The 16,835-nt window shown below is 41.1% G+C and overlaps 1 protein-coding gene across 5 annotated transcripts in view; it reads left to right on the forward strand.

Annotated features, from left to right (window-relative positions):
- Window positions 1–16,835, forward strand: part of ap2b1 (adaptor related protein complex 2 subunit beta 1) — a 399,172-nt gene that overhangs the window by 107,027 nt on the left and 275,310 nt on the right. For all 5 annotated transcript variants that reach the window (XM_072469214.1, XM_072469210.1, XM_072469212.1 and 2 more), the window contains 6 exons: window positions 432–527; window positions 1,956–2,071; window positions 4,154–4,319; window positions 4,849–4,947; window positions 8,655–8,914; window positions 14,922–15,120. In XM_072469214.1, coding sequence (XP_072325315.1) covers window positions 432–527; window positions 1,956–2,071; window positions 4,154–4,319; window positions 4,849–4,947; window positions 8,655–8,914; window positions 14,922–15,120 — 936 coding nt within the window. The remainder of the gene's footprint in view (window positions 1–431; window positions 528–1,955; window positions 2,072–4,153; window positions 4,320–4,848; window positions 4,948–8,654; window positions 8,915–14,921; window positions 15,121–16,835) is intronic.

Below are 16,835 nucleotides of genomic sequence, written 5' to 3' on the forward strand. Positions count from 1 at the left end.
GCATAGCTTCAAAAGTTTTTAACAGTGAGATTAAATAATGTTGTCAGTTGAAATTCACATCAAATCCTCCTCTCTAAAGGTTTCAATCTGTGAGGACTTCAGCAGCACACCCTGGGGAGGAATGGGGAATCATAGCAAGTTCTGGCTTTCTGTGTTTTAAGTGCACGTGTGCAGAAGTTGCTATCCGTTTCGCAGTTGTAATTAAAGTCAAATGTTGACAGTTTCTTCTTTATTACAACCAAAGAATTCGGGCCAATGTTTGCTGCTCTTTACAGGAAAGGGAAATAAGTGCCCTGGAAAACATGAACATTTCTTGCACAGTCTGTTGAGAGAAAGAAATGTTGAGTGTTATGTTTGGCTGCAGTTTCAGCTGAAAAACATTGTATGCTGTTTATGCCGACCATTTTAAGAAGGCTCCTTGTTTTTTGTAGGTCCTGGCAGAGCTGAAGGAATATGCCACTGAGGTTGATGTTGACTTTGTGCGGAAAGCAGTCCGTGCCATTGGCCGCTGCGCCATCAAAGTTGAGGTAAGTGCTTTGGTTTCAAAGCTTCTGTTCTTGCTGAATAAAAGCATTTCTGTATTGCCAAACTGATCCGCTCGCCAAACTGATCCGCTCGCAAGTCTGACGACCTGGGCAGGTCTTTAAATCTCCTTTTGAGTTTTGAGGCTGGAATCTTTAGAGGTGTTATCTTTTCTCAAGCATGGTGTGGGGGCAAAAAACTTGAGCAAATTGCAGGACACTAGGTAGTGTTGCCAGCGCAACATTAGAGTGCTGACATTTAATGGTGAATAATCAACTATGATCTATGCTGCAAATCAGCTGGCCGTTTTAACCTTGAACGCTACAACTTGTAAATGATCCAAAGAAAAGTGGGCCTGCGAACTTCTTGCAGATGAACGATTGGTCACTTTTAGTGTGGCTGAAAGCTGCGTGGCTATCCCAAATTTTAACATTTCACTGTTCTTGTAAGACGAGGAACATTTAAATGCTGAGACCTAACAGCAGTATGATTATACAAATCTGCATGAATCCGTAAAATCCCTACAGTGCAAAAGGCCATTCGCCCTATCAAGTCTGCACAGACTCTCCGAAAAAACATCCCACCTAGGCTCACTTCCCTGCCCTATCCCTGCAACCCCGCAACTCAATCTAACATGCACATCTTTGGACACAAAGAGCAATTTAGTATGGCCAATCCACATAACCTGGACTGTGGGAAGAAAATTGAGCACCCGGACTAAAGCCATGCAGACACTGAGGGGGAGGTGTGTGTGTGCGTGTGTGTGGAGGTGGGTGTGTGTGTGTGGGGGTGGGGGTGATATGGAAAAGAGAAAGAATTGCAAACTCCACACAGTCACCGAAGGCCGGAACCAATCTCTGGTCCCTGGCGCTGCAAGGCAGCAGTGCTAACCACCCTACCGCCCTGAAGCAATATGATGCAAATTAATTTTGTGTTGAGCGCACTGAGCAGAAAGCATGCTTTAAACTAAGGAACTATGACTCCACACCATGATTTTGAGTCTCAAATGTCCACCAGTTTGAGAGCTGATTGGCACAATTCGAGGATGGTTATTTTACTTTCCGCAAAATCCTTTTGTTCCTTGCTCTTTCCTGAAGATACCAACTGATGCCGTGATGCAGCTGCCAGCAGACTTTCATAGTTTCACCCAAGTTGCCATTCTTCTGAAAGTGTGCGGAGGGCATCACAGCCAGCCCCTCGCCTGTTATTGTCCTGCATTGTGTCACCGGGAATTCGACTACACTTGCCGATCTATTGGAGGATAATGAAGGGGAAGGCAAATTTATATTGAAACGGTTTTCTTTACCGCCCTCTAAACCTGCACTACTTGAATTTTATTTGTTTGGCTTCCCACCAAATGCTATCCTGCGTAATGGAGTTGTTTGGATTGATTTTTGGAAATCAGTTCTGATACGCGATGTGCTTTATTCCAGCAATCTGCCGAACGTTGTGTCAGCACACTGCTTGACCTCATCCAAACCAAAGTGAATTATGTCGTCCAGGAGGCTATTGTGGTCATAAGGGATATATTCCGCAAATATCCCAACAAGTGAGTGGGGATCAGATTGTGGTGGTGGTGGTGGTGGTGGGGGGGGGGGATATTCTAAAATACAGGGTGAATATCTTTCTCCTCCTGTTCAAAAATGTTTGTCTGATGCTTGCACCATGTTATCTGCTGAAAGTACAACCTCCGTGTCCAGTGTACTCATCAGTCCTGATTCTCAGTTGTGTAAAGAGGCTTATGGTAATTTCTTGTCATAGAGATTTATGTCACAGAAGGCGAGCGTTCAGCCCACCAAGTATATATCTGCTTTTATAGCAATCCAGTCATTATTTTCCTCAAGTGTCCAATCAAACTCTTTGCAATCATGTATGTAATTTACATTTCTATGCACTCAAGGGCCAAAGTCAGTGCAGCCATCAGTAAAGTGGTGGTCAGGAGAATAATGGGGATAATGTTTAACACCCATCTGTGTTGTATATATTTTACAGGTACTTTGTTTTAATTTATGAATTCGCTATCAATATTCCTTATAGTGCGTCTTATTTTAATTGAGTTCACCATCAGTATTCCTTGTGCAGTTCCAATTTATTTGTAGTAATCAAGTATGTTTTCTTCGAAGCTAACTGTGACAGATTCGACTATGGTATTCATCACAAGCCAAAAATGGAGTAGTCAGCATTTCTAGAGAGATTCAAAACAATCCGCAATAAATGAAAACTCAGTCCTTGTTGGAAGCTGATTTTTTAAAAAAAAAGTTTATTTTTGGTTTGGCGATTGGAAGATGATCGCAAAATTGGATTTAAAAATGTAGTGGGCAATTTAAGGATTACAAGTCTGGGGTTGGAAAGTGTTTGTTTAAAGAAAATTCTGTTCTCCAGGTCCTGGTGGTTTTAGCAACCAGCTGATGAAATTGATGTACGAATGAGGTTTTTAGTCTGGGCTAATGCATAGGGTTTTGCCTGGAGATGTCCCTGGGGAGTTGATGTGCTTTGCAGCTTGCAAAGATGAGTTGTTTTTCAGCTTGGGGAGATGAAGTCATTGTTGGGTGGAGCCTAGGAAGGCAGACATTTTGAAAGCATTAGAGAGACAATTAGTGGAGAAACTCTGGAGAGAGGAGTTGATTTCTGATCTGTGATGCTGAGTCCATAATTCTCCCACAGTAAGATAGATTGAGATCTGTTTCTTTTCTTGTTGTTTAATGGGAAATTTGAAGCTATTCTTTTTGGCTGTGAAGTTAAAACGTTTAATATTGTAGTTGTAATAAAGTAACGCAGCCCCATTTCTTCATTCAATCACTCCTGGAGCGAATCATTCTTTCCACACAGTCTTTCAAATAAACTAAAATGTTGGTGTTTTGGCCCAGTATTCTGACCACTGTTTGGGGTCTGGTCTGGGATCATAATAATGGGGATGTGGGAGTCACTTGCAAGGCCAACATTTATTACCCATCCTTAATTGCCTTCACTAAGGTGGCGGTGAAATGCTTTCTTGAATCACTGCAGGTCCACGTGGTTTAGTACACCCACAGTGCTGTTAGGGAGGATGTTCCAAGATTTTGACCCAGCAACAATGAAGGAACATCAATATAATTCCAAATCAGGATGGTGAGTGGCTTGGAGGGGGATTTGCAAGTGATTGTCTTCCTCTGCATCTATAGCCCTTGTCCCTCGAGATGGTAGAGGTCATGTGTTTGGAAGGTGCAGTCGGAGGAGATTTAGTGTGTTGCTGCAATGCATCTTGTCGATGGTATACGCGGCTGCCATTGAAAGTCGGCGATGGAGTGAATATTAGTGGTAAATGGGGTGGGAATGAAGTAGGCCGCTTTATCCTGGGTGCTGTTGAGCTTCTTGAGTGTTGTTGGAGTGGCACTAATTCAGGCAGGTGGGAGAGTATTCCTTCACACTCTTGTGTTTTGAAGATGGTGGAATGGAAATTAAAATTCTGTTAAGAATTAAAACGTCCTCCAAATGAAAAGGGTCCTCCTGTGCCAAAAATAGGCTTAGAAAGATTGGAAACAAATTGTTAAGTACCAAACAAAGGCTCTTGCTCAATTGAAATCGCCAATAATTTGGTTTAAAGTTGGGGGGGGCGGGAAGTTGACATAATCATGTGACTTTAATTTGCCAGGTATGAGAGCATCATTGCAACTTTGTGTGAGAACTTAGATTCACTTGATGAGCCAGATGCACGGGCAGCCATGATCTGGATTGTTGGTGAATACGCAGAGAGAATTGACAACGCTGATGAACTGCTCGAAAGCTTCCTGGATGGTTTCCATGATGAGAGTACCCAGGTAAGGCCACTGGAACTGCTGAATGACTGAATAGTGAATGAGAATTGTCCACCTGTCAGTTATTCATTACATGGCCTTCCTGACTCAGGAATCACTGAAAAAAGGTGCGTTCCAGGGAAGGAATATGGGTGAACGAATGCTCTTAAATTTGCAGCTCTGAGTTACCTGCTTCTGCAGGGGAGCATAGGGTGGAGGGCAATGGAAGGAGAGGTGGCATGGACAAACCTGATGGGTTAAAACAAAATGGGCTGATTTTTTTATATTAAGTAAATTTATTAATTTTTAAAATTTGACAATGGGGATTGGGAGCCATTGAAATCAAAGTGAACAGCAAGGTTGTATAATGTAAGGTTTCACGGTTGAAGAGGAGTAAGTTGGTGAAGGCTGAGGAATTCCTGGACTTTGTTAATACACTGGAATAATTCCATGCATCAGCCCACATTTCTATCGAGAAAATATGTAATCTGAATGATTTGCTGCTCATTGGTAGAGGTTGGGAGGAATAAATTCTGTAATTTCTCTCTGACAGGTGCAGCTGACCTTGCTTACGGCAATTGTGAAATTGTTTTTAAAGAAGCCGACAGATACTCAGGAGCTGGTCCAGCAAGTCCTCAGTTTGGCGACGCAGGTAGGAAAGCCAGTGCAGAGCTTGGTGTTTGCTGAGGGAATGTCTGAGTTTGTGCTGAAAGGACCATTGCGCTTCGGAGATTTGCCGGATGCTGCCAGATTTTAAACACTTAACTGGGGTGGGTTGTCGACATCCTTTGGCCCATTTGATCTCATTTTTCAAGATACTGAATATCACCATGAGCGGATTGTGATGGAATTTGTGGTTAATGCTATTATTAAGTTAAATCTATCTTTCAAAGGTTAACCTCACAGTGCAGCAAAACTGGGAGATGAAGATTTAGGAGTCAGTTGAAGAATCAGAACCAGGGTGGTTTTGATGATTGTTCTGGGAATATCTAAAGCATTTTCTGAGTTAGGGATGTTTCAATTCATATGCTCCCAGGTGAAGAGTCTGCAAGAGGATATGACCTTGGGAAAAGACCTTGGTCGCTAGGACTGCTGGCGAATTTCTGAATGGGGAAGGACTTGGACGCCTGACAGTTTCATGTTTGCTCAGAGACGTTGGGTAAAAAGGCACAATGGGGAATGTTTTAAACATGAAGTTGTAAAGTACAGGTCTGGATCCCAAAGCTGGGAGCTAAAGCACAAGAAGTTAATTTTTGGGATTCGGCTTTTGGGCATTACCTTGCTATCAGTTTTTGAAAAAGACATGGTGCGTGCTTTTTTTTGATTTGTGAGGGGAGAAGTCCGATTGCGTGAAGGGAATGTGATTTGCTTTTCCTGTTACTCAATGCCCCTGTTGTCATTGAACTGTGTCTCACTGGTGTTTCCTGGTTTCCCCACTGAAGAATTGGATTAATAGATGTGATAGCACATCAATATCAGTCCGTTGATATTTTCCTGCAGTCCAGACCACTTTCTTCCTCATTATCAACCAAGTAAAATTTCAGATCATCCGCAAACTTCTTAATTTTGCCCCCTGTATTTATGTTTCAATCATACTTATCAGGTGAATGCACAACTTATTGTTGTGAGGAATGTGAACTTGGAGAACCCTTAATTCAATTCCCTTCTCTGTAACTAATTAGTGTGTTACAGCCATGGTCATTGGAAGGGAAAGTGTGCTTATGAATGTTGGATGAGGGCAGGATTAGATTTGGCAGTAATGCTGTTCACGTTCAAATAAGTTACTGATGATATGTCCAGGCTTGTAGTCAAAAGATTGAGTGAGCTGCTTAGCTGTGGAATGCTACACTGGCAAAAGTCCCTGCCTACATTTCCGGAAAAGAAAAGTTCAACAAAGTTCTAAAAACAGAAAATGCTGGATAAACTCAGGGTCTGACAGAATCTATGGAGCGAGAAGCAGAAAATGATGGATAAACTCAGGGTCTGACAGAATCTATGGAGAGAGAAGCGCTGGATAAACTCAGGGTCTGACAGAATCTATAGAGAGAGAAGCAGAAAATGCTGGATAAACTCAGGGTCTGACAGAATCTATGGAGAGAGAAACAGAAAATGCTGGATAAACTCAGCAGGTCTGGCAGCATTTGTGGAGAGAGAAACAGTGTTAACGTTTCAAGTTCACATGACTCCAGTTCTGCAGAAGAGTTATACTGACTTGATGTTAACTTTGTTTCTCTCCACAGATGCTGCCAGGCCTGCTGAGCTTATCAGGCATTTACTGCTTTCATTTCCGATTTCCAGCATCCGCAGTATAAAAGCGTTTTTATTAAACTCCTGTTATTGAGTATGAAGGGTCTTGTGAAATAAATTAGATTTGGAATGAATTGAACTTTACTGATACAGAAGAACATCTCAAAGCAAGTTGAATTGGTTATTGATGAACTAATAAAATGGCAAAATACTGGAAATGATGCAATTTAACCAATAGTTTTAGCATTTTGGGGAAATTGAGTATTGCACATAATTTCCATAGAATCCCTACAAGTACAGAAGGAGACCATATGGCCCATCGAGTCTGCACGACCCTCTGAAAGAGCAGCCTACCTCGGTCCACTCCCTATCCCCGTAAACAGAAAAGCTGAATTCCTAGGAGTGGTAGAACCACACGCTCTCCTGATGTTGGAGACTTGTGTAATGCTAAACGTTTTTTGGACACTCCTTAACTCCATACTATGCTCAGCAGGCAGGTGAGTTCACTACATATTCCTGTGGTAAGGAATGTGAACTAGGAAGGCCTATAATTTGAGCGCTATCTTGGCATTGCCCATAAACTACTCGGTTTATCTCTCTTTTCTTTTTACCCCTCATGCTCTTCTGCCTTAATGGTTTCCTCTGATATGACCTTTGTTTCACTAAGGTTTCGCAATTGAAATAAATTCAGCTGAATGAATCCATAACATATTAGCCGTCTTTTGGTAGAATTAAATGAAAGGGATATTTTGAGCTGAGTTGAGTAAAGCATCCTGCAAGAATTTGTACAGCATAATCTTCAAGATGGAAAGGGATATTTTGAGCTGAGTTGAGTAAAGCATCCTAAAATAATTTGTACAGCACAAACTTCAAGATGGACAATTAAGTGCTGAACATCTTTTTATCAAAGGGTAGTTGTGCATTGATTTTGTGCTGATAAACCAAAGGTGATGGGGAATGCTCATGCATGGAGACTACAAAATGGGGAACATTAAATTGACCTGTCCAATTCTCTCTGTGCTTGTAACTGTGCTTCACTTTTTCCTTTCTGTGACTTTGAACTGGTACATGCTGAATTGAATAAATAAATGCATTGACTTCATGGGCTTGCGAAGCTTCTAAAAGGAAAGCTATTTTTGTGTGATATATTGGTGAGTGCCTTGATTACAAATACATTTTGGAGTCAGTGTTAACAGTAGTGTTGGATTTTATTGGAAATGAAAAGAAAACTAAATACAAAATTGCTGGAAAGACACTGAAGGATAACATTCTGATAATACCTGGAACGATGATGTTTCAATTTCAGACTTTGGCATTTTGTGTATTCGCCGCATTTTCTTGATGTTATTGGACTTGTGTTTAGGGGCGTATGATCCTTTTACAAATAACAATAGTAAAGGTGTATGAAATTTGTTAACTCTATTCCCGTGGGTGTAAGGAGTGTAGTTGAGTTTATCCCTTCTATCGTTGATGTTTCCTTATCTAATTCAATTATTTATTAAACTCTGTGCAGTTTAAGCAAGAACCTTGAAGTTCACATTGCCAAGGTGCTCAATAAATGTATCCCCACCGTGCAGAAGGAGACTATTCTCTCCACTGACCTGCTGAGTTGTTCCAGCACTTTGTTTTTATTTCAGATTTCCAGCATCATTTTGCCTTTACTAAACAACACGTCACCTCGTCACTTCCATGAGGTTTTAGCGTATAGTTTCTAGTTTACTTAACCCCTTGCTGTACAAGTTATCCTGTGGGCCTGCATTATGCATATACTAGTTGTAGATGTTGTAAATACTGCCCATAAGCTTGAATCTGATATATGCTTGAAGTGTAAAGAGTTCAAGTTTCAATGTGGTAGGTAGCATGCCACAGAACAACAGCAGTCCTTAGCATGAGAGTCTGAATTTTATCGTTTCAGGTGGTGGCATACCAAATCTGTTTCAAAATGTACTTCAGTGGGAGAGTATTCTATGACATTCTGATTTATCCTGATGTTTACAATCAATATTTTGGTGCGCTGAAAAGACAAGTTATTTACTTATGAGTTCCATTGAATCAGGAGTAATGTGAAAATGTTTTGGATTTGCTAATTTTCAGTTTTCTGTTTGCCTATAGGATTCTGATAACCCTGATCTCCGTGACCGTGGCTATATTTATTGGCGTTTGCTGTCCACAGATCCTGTGGCTGCAAAAGAGGTGGTACTGTCCGAAAAACCACTGATCTCTGAAGAGACCGACTTGATTGAACCGACCCTGCTGGATGAACTAATCTGTCACATTGGGTCGTTGGCATCTGTTTACCACAAACCTCCAAATGCATTTGTAGAGGGTAGCCATGGGATCCATCGCAAGCACCTGCCAATGCAACTCGGAGGGTTAGTACCAATGAGAGCAAGGCTATAAATTAGATTTGGTCAGACATTTTCTGTTCAGTGGAAAAGTACTGATTTGTTATCTTAAAATATAGACCTCTGTGATATCTGGGGCTTGCTGATGTGCTCCATCTTGGATATGATTTCATACTAGGTAGCAAATATTTTTCCCTTAAGTGCACATTTTGTTGCACAATGTCGCGCTATTGGCACTCTTGGCTAAAGTTCATAAAAAATTACAAACTACAAACCGCAACGCAAAATAAACACTTTTATTGGCAGCTTTATTAGAAAACTTTTCATCTGATAAAAAAGAACTAGCTGTGTAATTGGTTATCCTATACTCAGTCACACAGAAAACTGAGTTACTTGCGAGTTGGCCAGCAGCTAGCGCTGTGATATTGTACAGGTACAAGTGACCTTTTCAAATCGGCGGGAGCTGCAGACTCGAAAAGGAGTGTGATAGAATTGGCAAACTGCTGTGCTCAAAGAGTACCGTAACTTATTGTTCCAACTACAGCTTGGTTTGGTGCTGCAGTCAGACTAATTTAAAGCAATTGTTTGCCACCTTTCTAATCTGCGTGCAGGTCACTGAGTTAATAGACAATGGTGCCATCATTGAGATTTATTACTTGTATGAATAACCCAACGTGGAAGGATACAGCATGGGCAGCATTACACTGTAGATATGTGGGTATAACCAGGAAACAAGGATAGATCGCTCTGCCCTGTCTGTTTCTCAGGGTAGACGGTACCAATTTGCACAATTGTGGGTTCGGCCGAATTCATTTAATAATTTTCAGGGAGATGAGAAGTGAATAATCACAAGTGGAGCTCCCAAGGAAAAAGCTCTGCTTGAGCTCAGATGCAGTCAGATGAGCATTCTCTGGTATTAACCTAACCACGCAATCTACAACATTTGAGTCATGGTTTGCAGCCAGATTGGGAACACTGTGTTCCAAAAGTCTCTGTTTACATTTAATCATCAATCTTTGATCGATTTAGTAATGAGAAATTTATTTTACTCCATTTCGGGAGAGCTGGTCAAAATTGCATTAACTGCTTATTGTCAGGTATTGGAGTGGACAAAATCATCACATTGTACTCAGCAAACCATTTGGAGCTCAGTCATGAGGAAAGTTTTTTTTTCAAGCTGCCAATGAAATAATTTTTTCTGATTTTCAGTAGTCTAACCATTAGATTATGTTCCTATTTCTTTGTGCGGGGAGAAATGATTATTGATTGTTTGGAATTGAATTTACTGCTGCTGCCTTAAAATTTGAAGTATGGAATTCAGAAATATTATTTTGCCCAATAAAAACATTTCTCCTGCACACCATGTGCATCTGCTCCATTGTGGGCTTTAGCAGAACATATTTAATTTCCTGAGTCAGCATTTTACAAGGTTCTTCCTGCCCAGAAGATGAGTGAAATCATACTTAGTCTTTGCAGGGAGTGGACTGAATGATGTTGTACCCTTCCATGTTTTAAAATTCAAACAATGCAGCATCATTTCTCATAGTCGTACTGCTATCTACTTGATGACTCCTCTCATCAATTTTCCTCAAGTGACCCACCCTTCCTGTGTACAATTTCAAATGTCCGTGCATAGCAATGACTAACACTGATTCTCCTCATCCTTCCAGCTCCTTTTATAATGGAGTCTTTTTTTAAAAAGCCTGCTTCAGTGTTTCTTTATATCTTCTTCCTAGACATTATTCTGTGTTGACTGTCGACTTATTGTACAGTGCTCTGTTCTAATTGATTCTCACCCAGGGCACCCATCTTGTGAAAATTCTTACCTCATTCAGTTTTTCTTTCTGCTTGCTTTGTTTTAAAACATGAGCTTGATGTCACTTGATTGTTCCCTATTTGTTGTCTTGGTCTCTGTTTGTGGGGATTCGTTTTCCTTTTTGATTTCCCAATTAAAGCAAAAATGTGGCGGCAGTGAGTGTTGAGGTGCGAGTCGTGGCATGTGTTTTTTTAATTGTAGGGCTTATTTGAAAGTAAGCAAAGCATTTAATCCACAATGTTTAGAATTGTTTGAACATTTAAAATTTATAGAAGCCAAGTAAGCCAGCACTTCTTTGACCTTGCCTAAGCCAACCCAAAAGAACATGGGATCATGTTGCCCCTATCACAAACCCAATTTATAATAGTTAGAATTTGTCTATATTTTGCTTTCGACCACTGTGGATGAAAACCACGGCAAAGGCACAATGAACTGAATGGCCTCTGCTATATAATTCTGTGAACTGAAGCTTAGTGTACCTTTTATTGCACCCTTCTGTTCTCCATTCACTATTTTTCTAGGTTTTTGTTGATCCACCTCACCATTGCTCCCCACTGCCACAAAAATGAGTTGATGCCATAGTATTGAAGGAATAATAAGAATAAGAATCTTTATTAGTGTCACAAGTAGGCTTACGTTAACACTACAATGAAGTTACTGTGAAAAGCCCCTAGTCGCCATATTCCGGCGCCTGTTCAGGTACACGAGGGAGAATTCAGAATGTCCAAATTACCTAATAGCACGTCTTTCGGGACTTGTGGGTGGAAACCGGAGCACCTGGAGGAAACCCATGCAGACACTGGGAGAGCGTTCAGACCCCGCACAGACAGTGACCCAAGCGGGAACTGAACCCGGGACCCTGGCGCTGTGAAACAACAATGGAATGGAGTGACTGGAAAAAACATCCTTGTTTATTTACAGATCTGTATATATCGGTCCTCTACATGAGGTTGTACTTCTGCTTCCTATCAGATCTCAGTTTCAAGTCATGTGACACTGCATTGTAGTTACCTAGGTATCAGCTGCTCCTGATGTTGACTGTTGGCTCTACATCTCCCTCCAAGTCATTATCCCAACTATATACATACTCCAACATAACTTCCAGTCTGCTGGACAAAACTAAAATCTAAGGATTTTTGGAAAATCCAAACCAGCACATCCTCTATCTCTTTTAGAACCCTAGGACAGAGGCCATCAAGTCACGGAGCTACGTTTGATTTTACTCTCCAGTTTCTCCAATACTTTGGCCCTGCTAAAAAAAAAAGTTCCTCACTCTCATTAGCCCCCTTGGCCATTCACTTTTTCAAGTATGTAATTTGTGTCTTCTACTGTGAAGACTACACAAAGCACTTACTTGTTCCTTGTCTCTGCCATTCCCTCAGGATAATTTCTTCTTTATCTATCTCTAAGGATCCAATGTCAACTTGAACCACTCTCCTCTACATACTTTCAAAACCTCTTACAATTCATTTTTATATTCCTGACTAATTTGCTCTGACATTCTATTTTTTCAATTTTACACCAACTTTCTGGTTATCCTTTACCAACTCCTTAGGTTTATTGCTATTCTTTACAACATTGTGCGCCTCTTTTAATTTAATTTCTCCCTTTAACTTCCTTGGTAAGCCAAAATGGATCTTTCCTTTCAGCTGAGTTTTTGTTTTTACTGGAATGTATTTTTGTTTAATATTTAGAGTTGTTCTTTAACGGTTTCCTATTCTTTATTTATCCACATACCTTTTGGCTATTTACCCAATCAATGTTAACCAGCTCTTCCCTCATTCATATGTAATTGGTTTTAAGCTTAAGATTCTTGTTTGGAGCCGGAGTATGTTCTTTTGAAACTTAACGACCCGGATATTCTGATTCCAATAGCAGTGAATGTCTGAGTCACCTGCTGCTGTTGAGGGTCGGAATGGCATGGGAAACTTCAGGGAGCCACTTTACACTTGAACGAGGAACTTATGATAGCTTAAAAATAGCTCCTATGGAGCCCCAGCTAAATGGTCTTCCCAGGACTTTTGTAAGCATCTACATTTGAATAGTTTACCCAATACTTACCTTGGCTTTTGCACTGATTTATTCAGAGCTGTTCCTAGCTGGCATAAAGTCTTCTCAGGAGTGGAGCTCTTAAGGTAATCAGGTGGAGTGTCAATGCATTCCAGCACGATGGTAACCTTGACACAGCCCATTCCTTGATTGTGCTCACCACCACCCCAGTGATGCTTGCTACCCCCCAATGATGGTCTCCTCCACACCCTCCACCCCTGTGCTGCTGTTACCCCTCTGTCACTGGACTCCCTTTCCAAAATCCCTGGCTCCTCAGTCCAGCTGATGTTAAAACAACCCAGTATTGTTGGCAAATTGTGTGTGTCTGGGCAGCACGTATGGAATATGGCAGTGAGCACTGTTGGTGGTGTAGGTAGGGTGTGGTGAGCATCATTGGTGTGCGGTGGTATATGAGCATTGGTAGAGAGTTACTAAGCTGTATCGGGAGTGGAGGATTGCGGGTACCTAAGAAAGACGGAGATATTTAAAAACTCTGCAAGTCAATGAACTGAAGGCAAATCTTGAAGGATATGTCTTCAATTCATGATGAAGAAAATGGACATATCTTCACTGTAATTGCATTTTGCCACAAGGTCTCCCAATTCTATTCGTCAATTGACCCAAGCTGGGGACAGAATGGGGAAGGTATGGGTGCAATTGTAAGTGGGGTGTGCCACCGCCCAATAGTGACCAGAAGATAATAATCTTTATTGTCACAAGTAGGCTTACATTAACACTGCAATGAAGTTACTGTGAAAAGCCCCTAGTCGCCACATTCCGGCGCCTGTTCTGGTACACTGAGGGAGAATTCAGAATGTCCAATTCACCTAACAAACATGTCTTTCGGGACTTGTGGGAGGAAACCTGAGCACCCGGAGGAAGTCCACGCAGACACTGGGAGAACGTGCAGACTCTGCGCAGACAGTGGCCCAAGCCGGGAATCGAACCTGGGGCCCTGGTGCAGTGAAGCAACAGAGCTAACCACTCTGCTACCGTGCCGTCCATTCTGGGTCAATATGGAATTCAATTGTATCCCCACCCCCACACACACACACATTTATTACATTGCCTTTCATTACAAGTTCCAATCAATTCTGAATGCTCTATCCAGTAGCATGACTACTGTTAGTGGACCTATAAGCTACTTTCTATCTGACATTTGTTGTTCCTAATGGTCACCATATTGATTCTATTTCTTGATCTTTTGAGCTAAGATCGTTTCTCACCATCAGGGCTCCTCCTTTTCCATTCTGTCTGTCTTTTCAATCATGGAACCATAATTTATCATTGTTTGCTGCACTAGTTCATCGATGTTACCTAAATGCAGAAAGCATTCATAATAAAGAACCTTTCATTTTATTTTATTACTACTATTTGCATGGACCTTATTTGCTGATGCAACATCACCATTGAACTCTATCCACTTTGTTTGTATTTACACAAATTGTGACAACATTCTTTGTCTTGACTTTTCTCTTTAGCTTTCTAAAGCTCTCTTCACCTGATCTCTTTCCCTACCCGCACCCCCCCCCCACACCCAAACTTGTAAAGTTATTAAAGTTTGCACTGTTGAGCTCTTGACTGGAGTTGAGTGTTTCGTGTCCTTGTTGCTGCCAACCTCTATTCAATGCTGGGTTGCAGGTGTTCGATTGTCAGGAACCTGAGTGAAGAGCTTTGAACTGTTGTCCAGAAACACAGTTGCTGAGCGTTGTAAGAAATGTCAATTTTCAAACCGTTTAAATGTTGAGGCAGTATACTGCTGTGACATAGAATCACAAGTTGCATTGTAAAATGTGACCAGAAAGATGATAAGTGACTTTGAGAATCACACTGCCTTTTATTATAACATTAGCCCCTTCAATATAACTTGAGTAAATGCTGAAAATGTATTTGCAGCTACCACTGTTATCACTGATTTGTATCTGTTTCAGTGTTTACATGCTCACTAGCAGCTTTAGGTTATATTCCCCGCCATCTATAGTATACGAAGAACCGCAAAGTGCAACTGTTGGAGGAACTATATCTCATTGTTGCTTAAATGATCTGCAGCTTCCATTCATGCAATGTGTATACATGTGAATTAGCATATAAGGGAATCAGTGACCAATGTGCTGCATTCTATTGTCAATTATTTCACAAACTTTAATGTTATATTTCTTTCTCCTTTAGAATTGAGCCAGATAGTCCCGTTGGACCGACCCCTACAGCAAACTTGACTTTAGAACAGCAGCCCCAAGTTATTCCATCTCAAGGTGACCTTCTGGGTGACCTCCTGAACCTTGACCTTGGCCCCCCTGTCAATGTACCACAGATGTCTTCAATGCAGATGGGAGCTGTGGACCTTTTGGGAGGTGGATTAGACAGTCTGGTATGTGGGTTTTTTTTTTGATGATTTTCTCTTCTACTATAAACTTAATCTTGGAGAAAACAAGCTTGTGTGATCAACATTTGAATTCTCGACCCTTATTTCACCAAGGAGATGTGCGGTAGACAATGAGTGCAGGTGAGAAATAGTCAGTGGCACAAACTAATGGAATTACAGCTGGATTGATTAGTTCTGGTGGATGAACCAGACACTTTAAAGGTTGAGGAAAATGGAGGAAATCAAGATTTTCTTTAAAATCTTAGCTTTTAAAAAAATGAACACTGAATATACATCCTGTTTTTAATGATTTTACTATTTCAAGGGATGTGGGCATCGCTGGCAAGGTTAGCATTTGTTACCCATCCCTAATTGATAAACTGAATAGCTTGCTTGGCCATTTCAGAGGGCAATTCAGACTCATTGCAGTAGGCCAGATCGGGTAACGATGGCATTAGTGAACGACATTAGTGAACCTGATTGTTTTTTGCGACAATCAGTTAAGTTTCATGGTCACCATTAATGAGACTAGCTTTATGTTCCAGTTTTATTTTTTTATTAGAAGGTGAATAAATCCTAGAAATAATGCAGACATTTCATTATGACTTGGAAGACACGCAGGCCCCTGAAGATTCTGCACAAATTTACCTGCTTTTTTTCCTGCCCACATTAAACACCATAGCCTGCTTTCAGTCCCGCAAAATACAAGCTATTGCCTCACTTTCAGGCTCGAAGGGCCAGATGGCCTACTCCTGCTCTTAGTTTTTATGTTCTTATTGCACTAAATACTGTAGCACAATGATGAACAATTTCTGACCGCTTGTCAATAATACTGTTAATTTCAACGTTTGCTGCACTAGGTTTTCTGTGAGAATGGTAGCTTGCACATATGACCTATGGTCAATGCAGCAAAGTAAGGGCCTGTTATATTATTTGTGCGTTGTCAGAGTGGATGTGTCTGTATTTAACTGATCTGACTGTGATGGCTTTAGGTACAGCCCACATTCACTGAGCAATCGCAGCAGCCAATCAAAATCTTTTTGGGCCATCAGTTGTAAATTTGCTGGGAGAAGTTCAGTGAATTCAATAAATATTGGAATTTTCACTTCAGCTTTGTTCCCATTGAGAGCTTACTGGCGTGGCATTTCCAACCCATTCCTCCATTTGGTTATCTTGCCCTGAACTTTTTAAAAAGTGAAGAAAATCATGGCAAAGATTTACATGATGCCTCTAGATGCTGCAATTGGGTGAAATGGTGAGAAATGCTTTTTGTTTGGCTTTAAAAAGATTTTGGTCTCAAAGTCCCAATTTTGACTTTTTTAGTTTCTCACATAGAAATGAAACTATCTTTTGGGGCTTCCTTTGATTTTGTTTTTAGTTGTTCAAGTGTTAATACAAACTAGGCTGTAGTTTCGAGGAGAAACCCTCCACTGGTTGGAGTCATACCTAACGAAGGAAGGTGGTTGTGATTGTTGGAGGTCAGTCAGCTTAGTCCTGGGGCATCACTGCCGGAGTGCCACAGGGCAGTGCCCTTGGCCCAACCATCTTCGGCTGTTTCATCAGTGACCTTCCTTCCATCATGAGGTCAGAGGTGGGGTTGTGGGCTGGTGTTTATCAACATTTGTGACTCCTCAGATACTGAAGCAATCCTTGTCCATATGCAGCAAGAGCGGAACAAAATTCAGGCTTGGGCTAACAAGTGACAAGTCATATTCGCGCCA

Source organism: Scyliorhinus torazame, chromosome 12 (genome assembly GCF_047496885.1).
Source record: "Scyliorhinus torazame isolate Kashiwa2021f chromosome 12, sScyTor2.1, whole genome shotgun sequence".
In the NCBI taxonomy this organism is placed as follows: domain Eukaryota; kingdom Metazoa; phylum Chordata; class Chondrichthyes; order Carcharhiniformes; family Scyliorhinidae; genus Scyliorhinus; species Scyliorhinus torazame.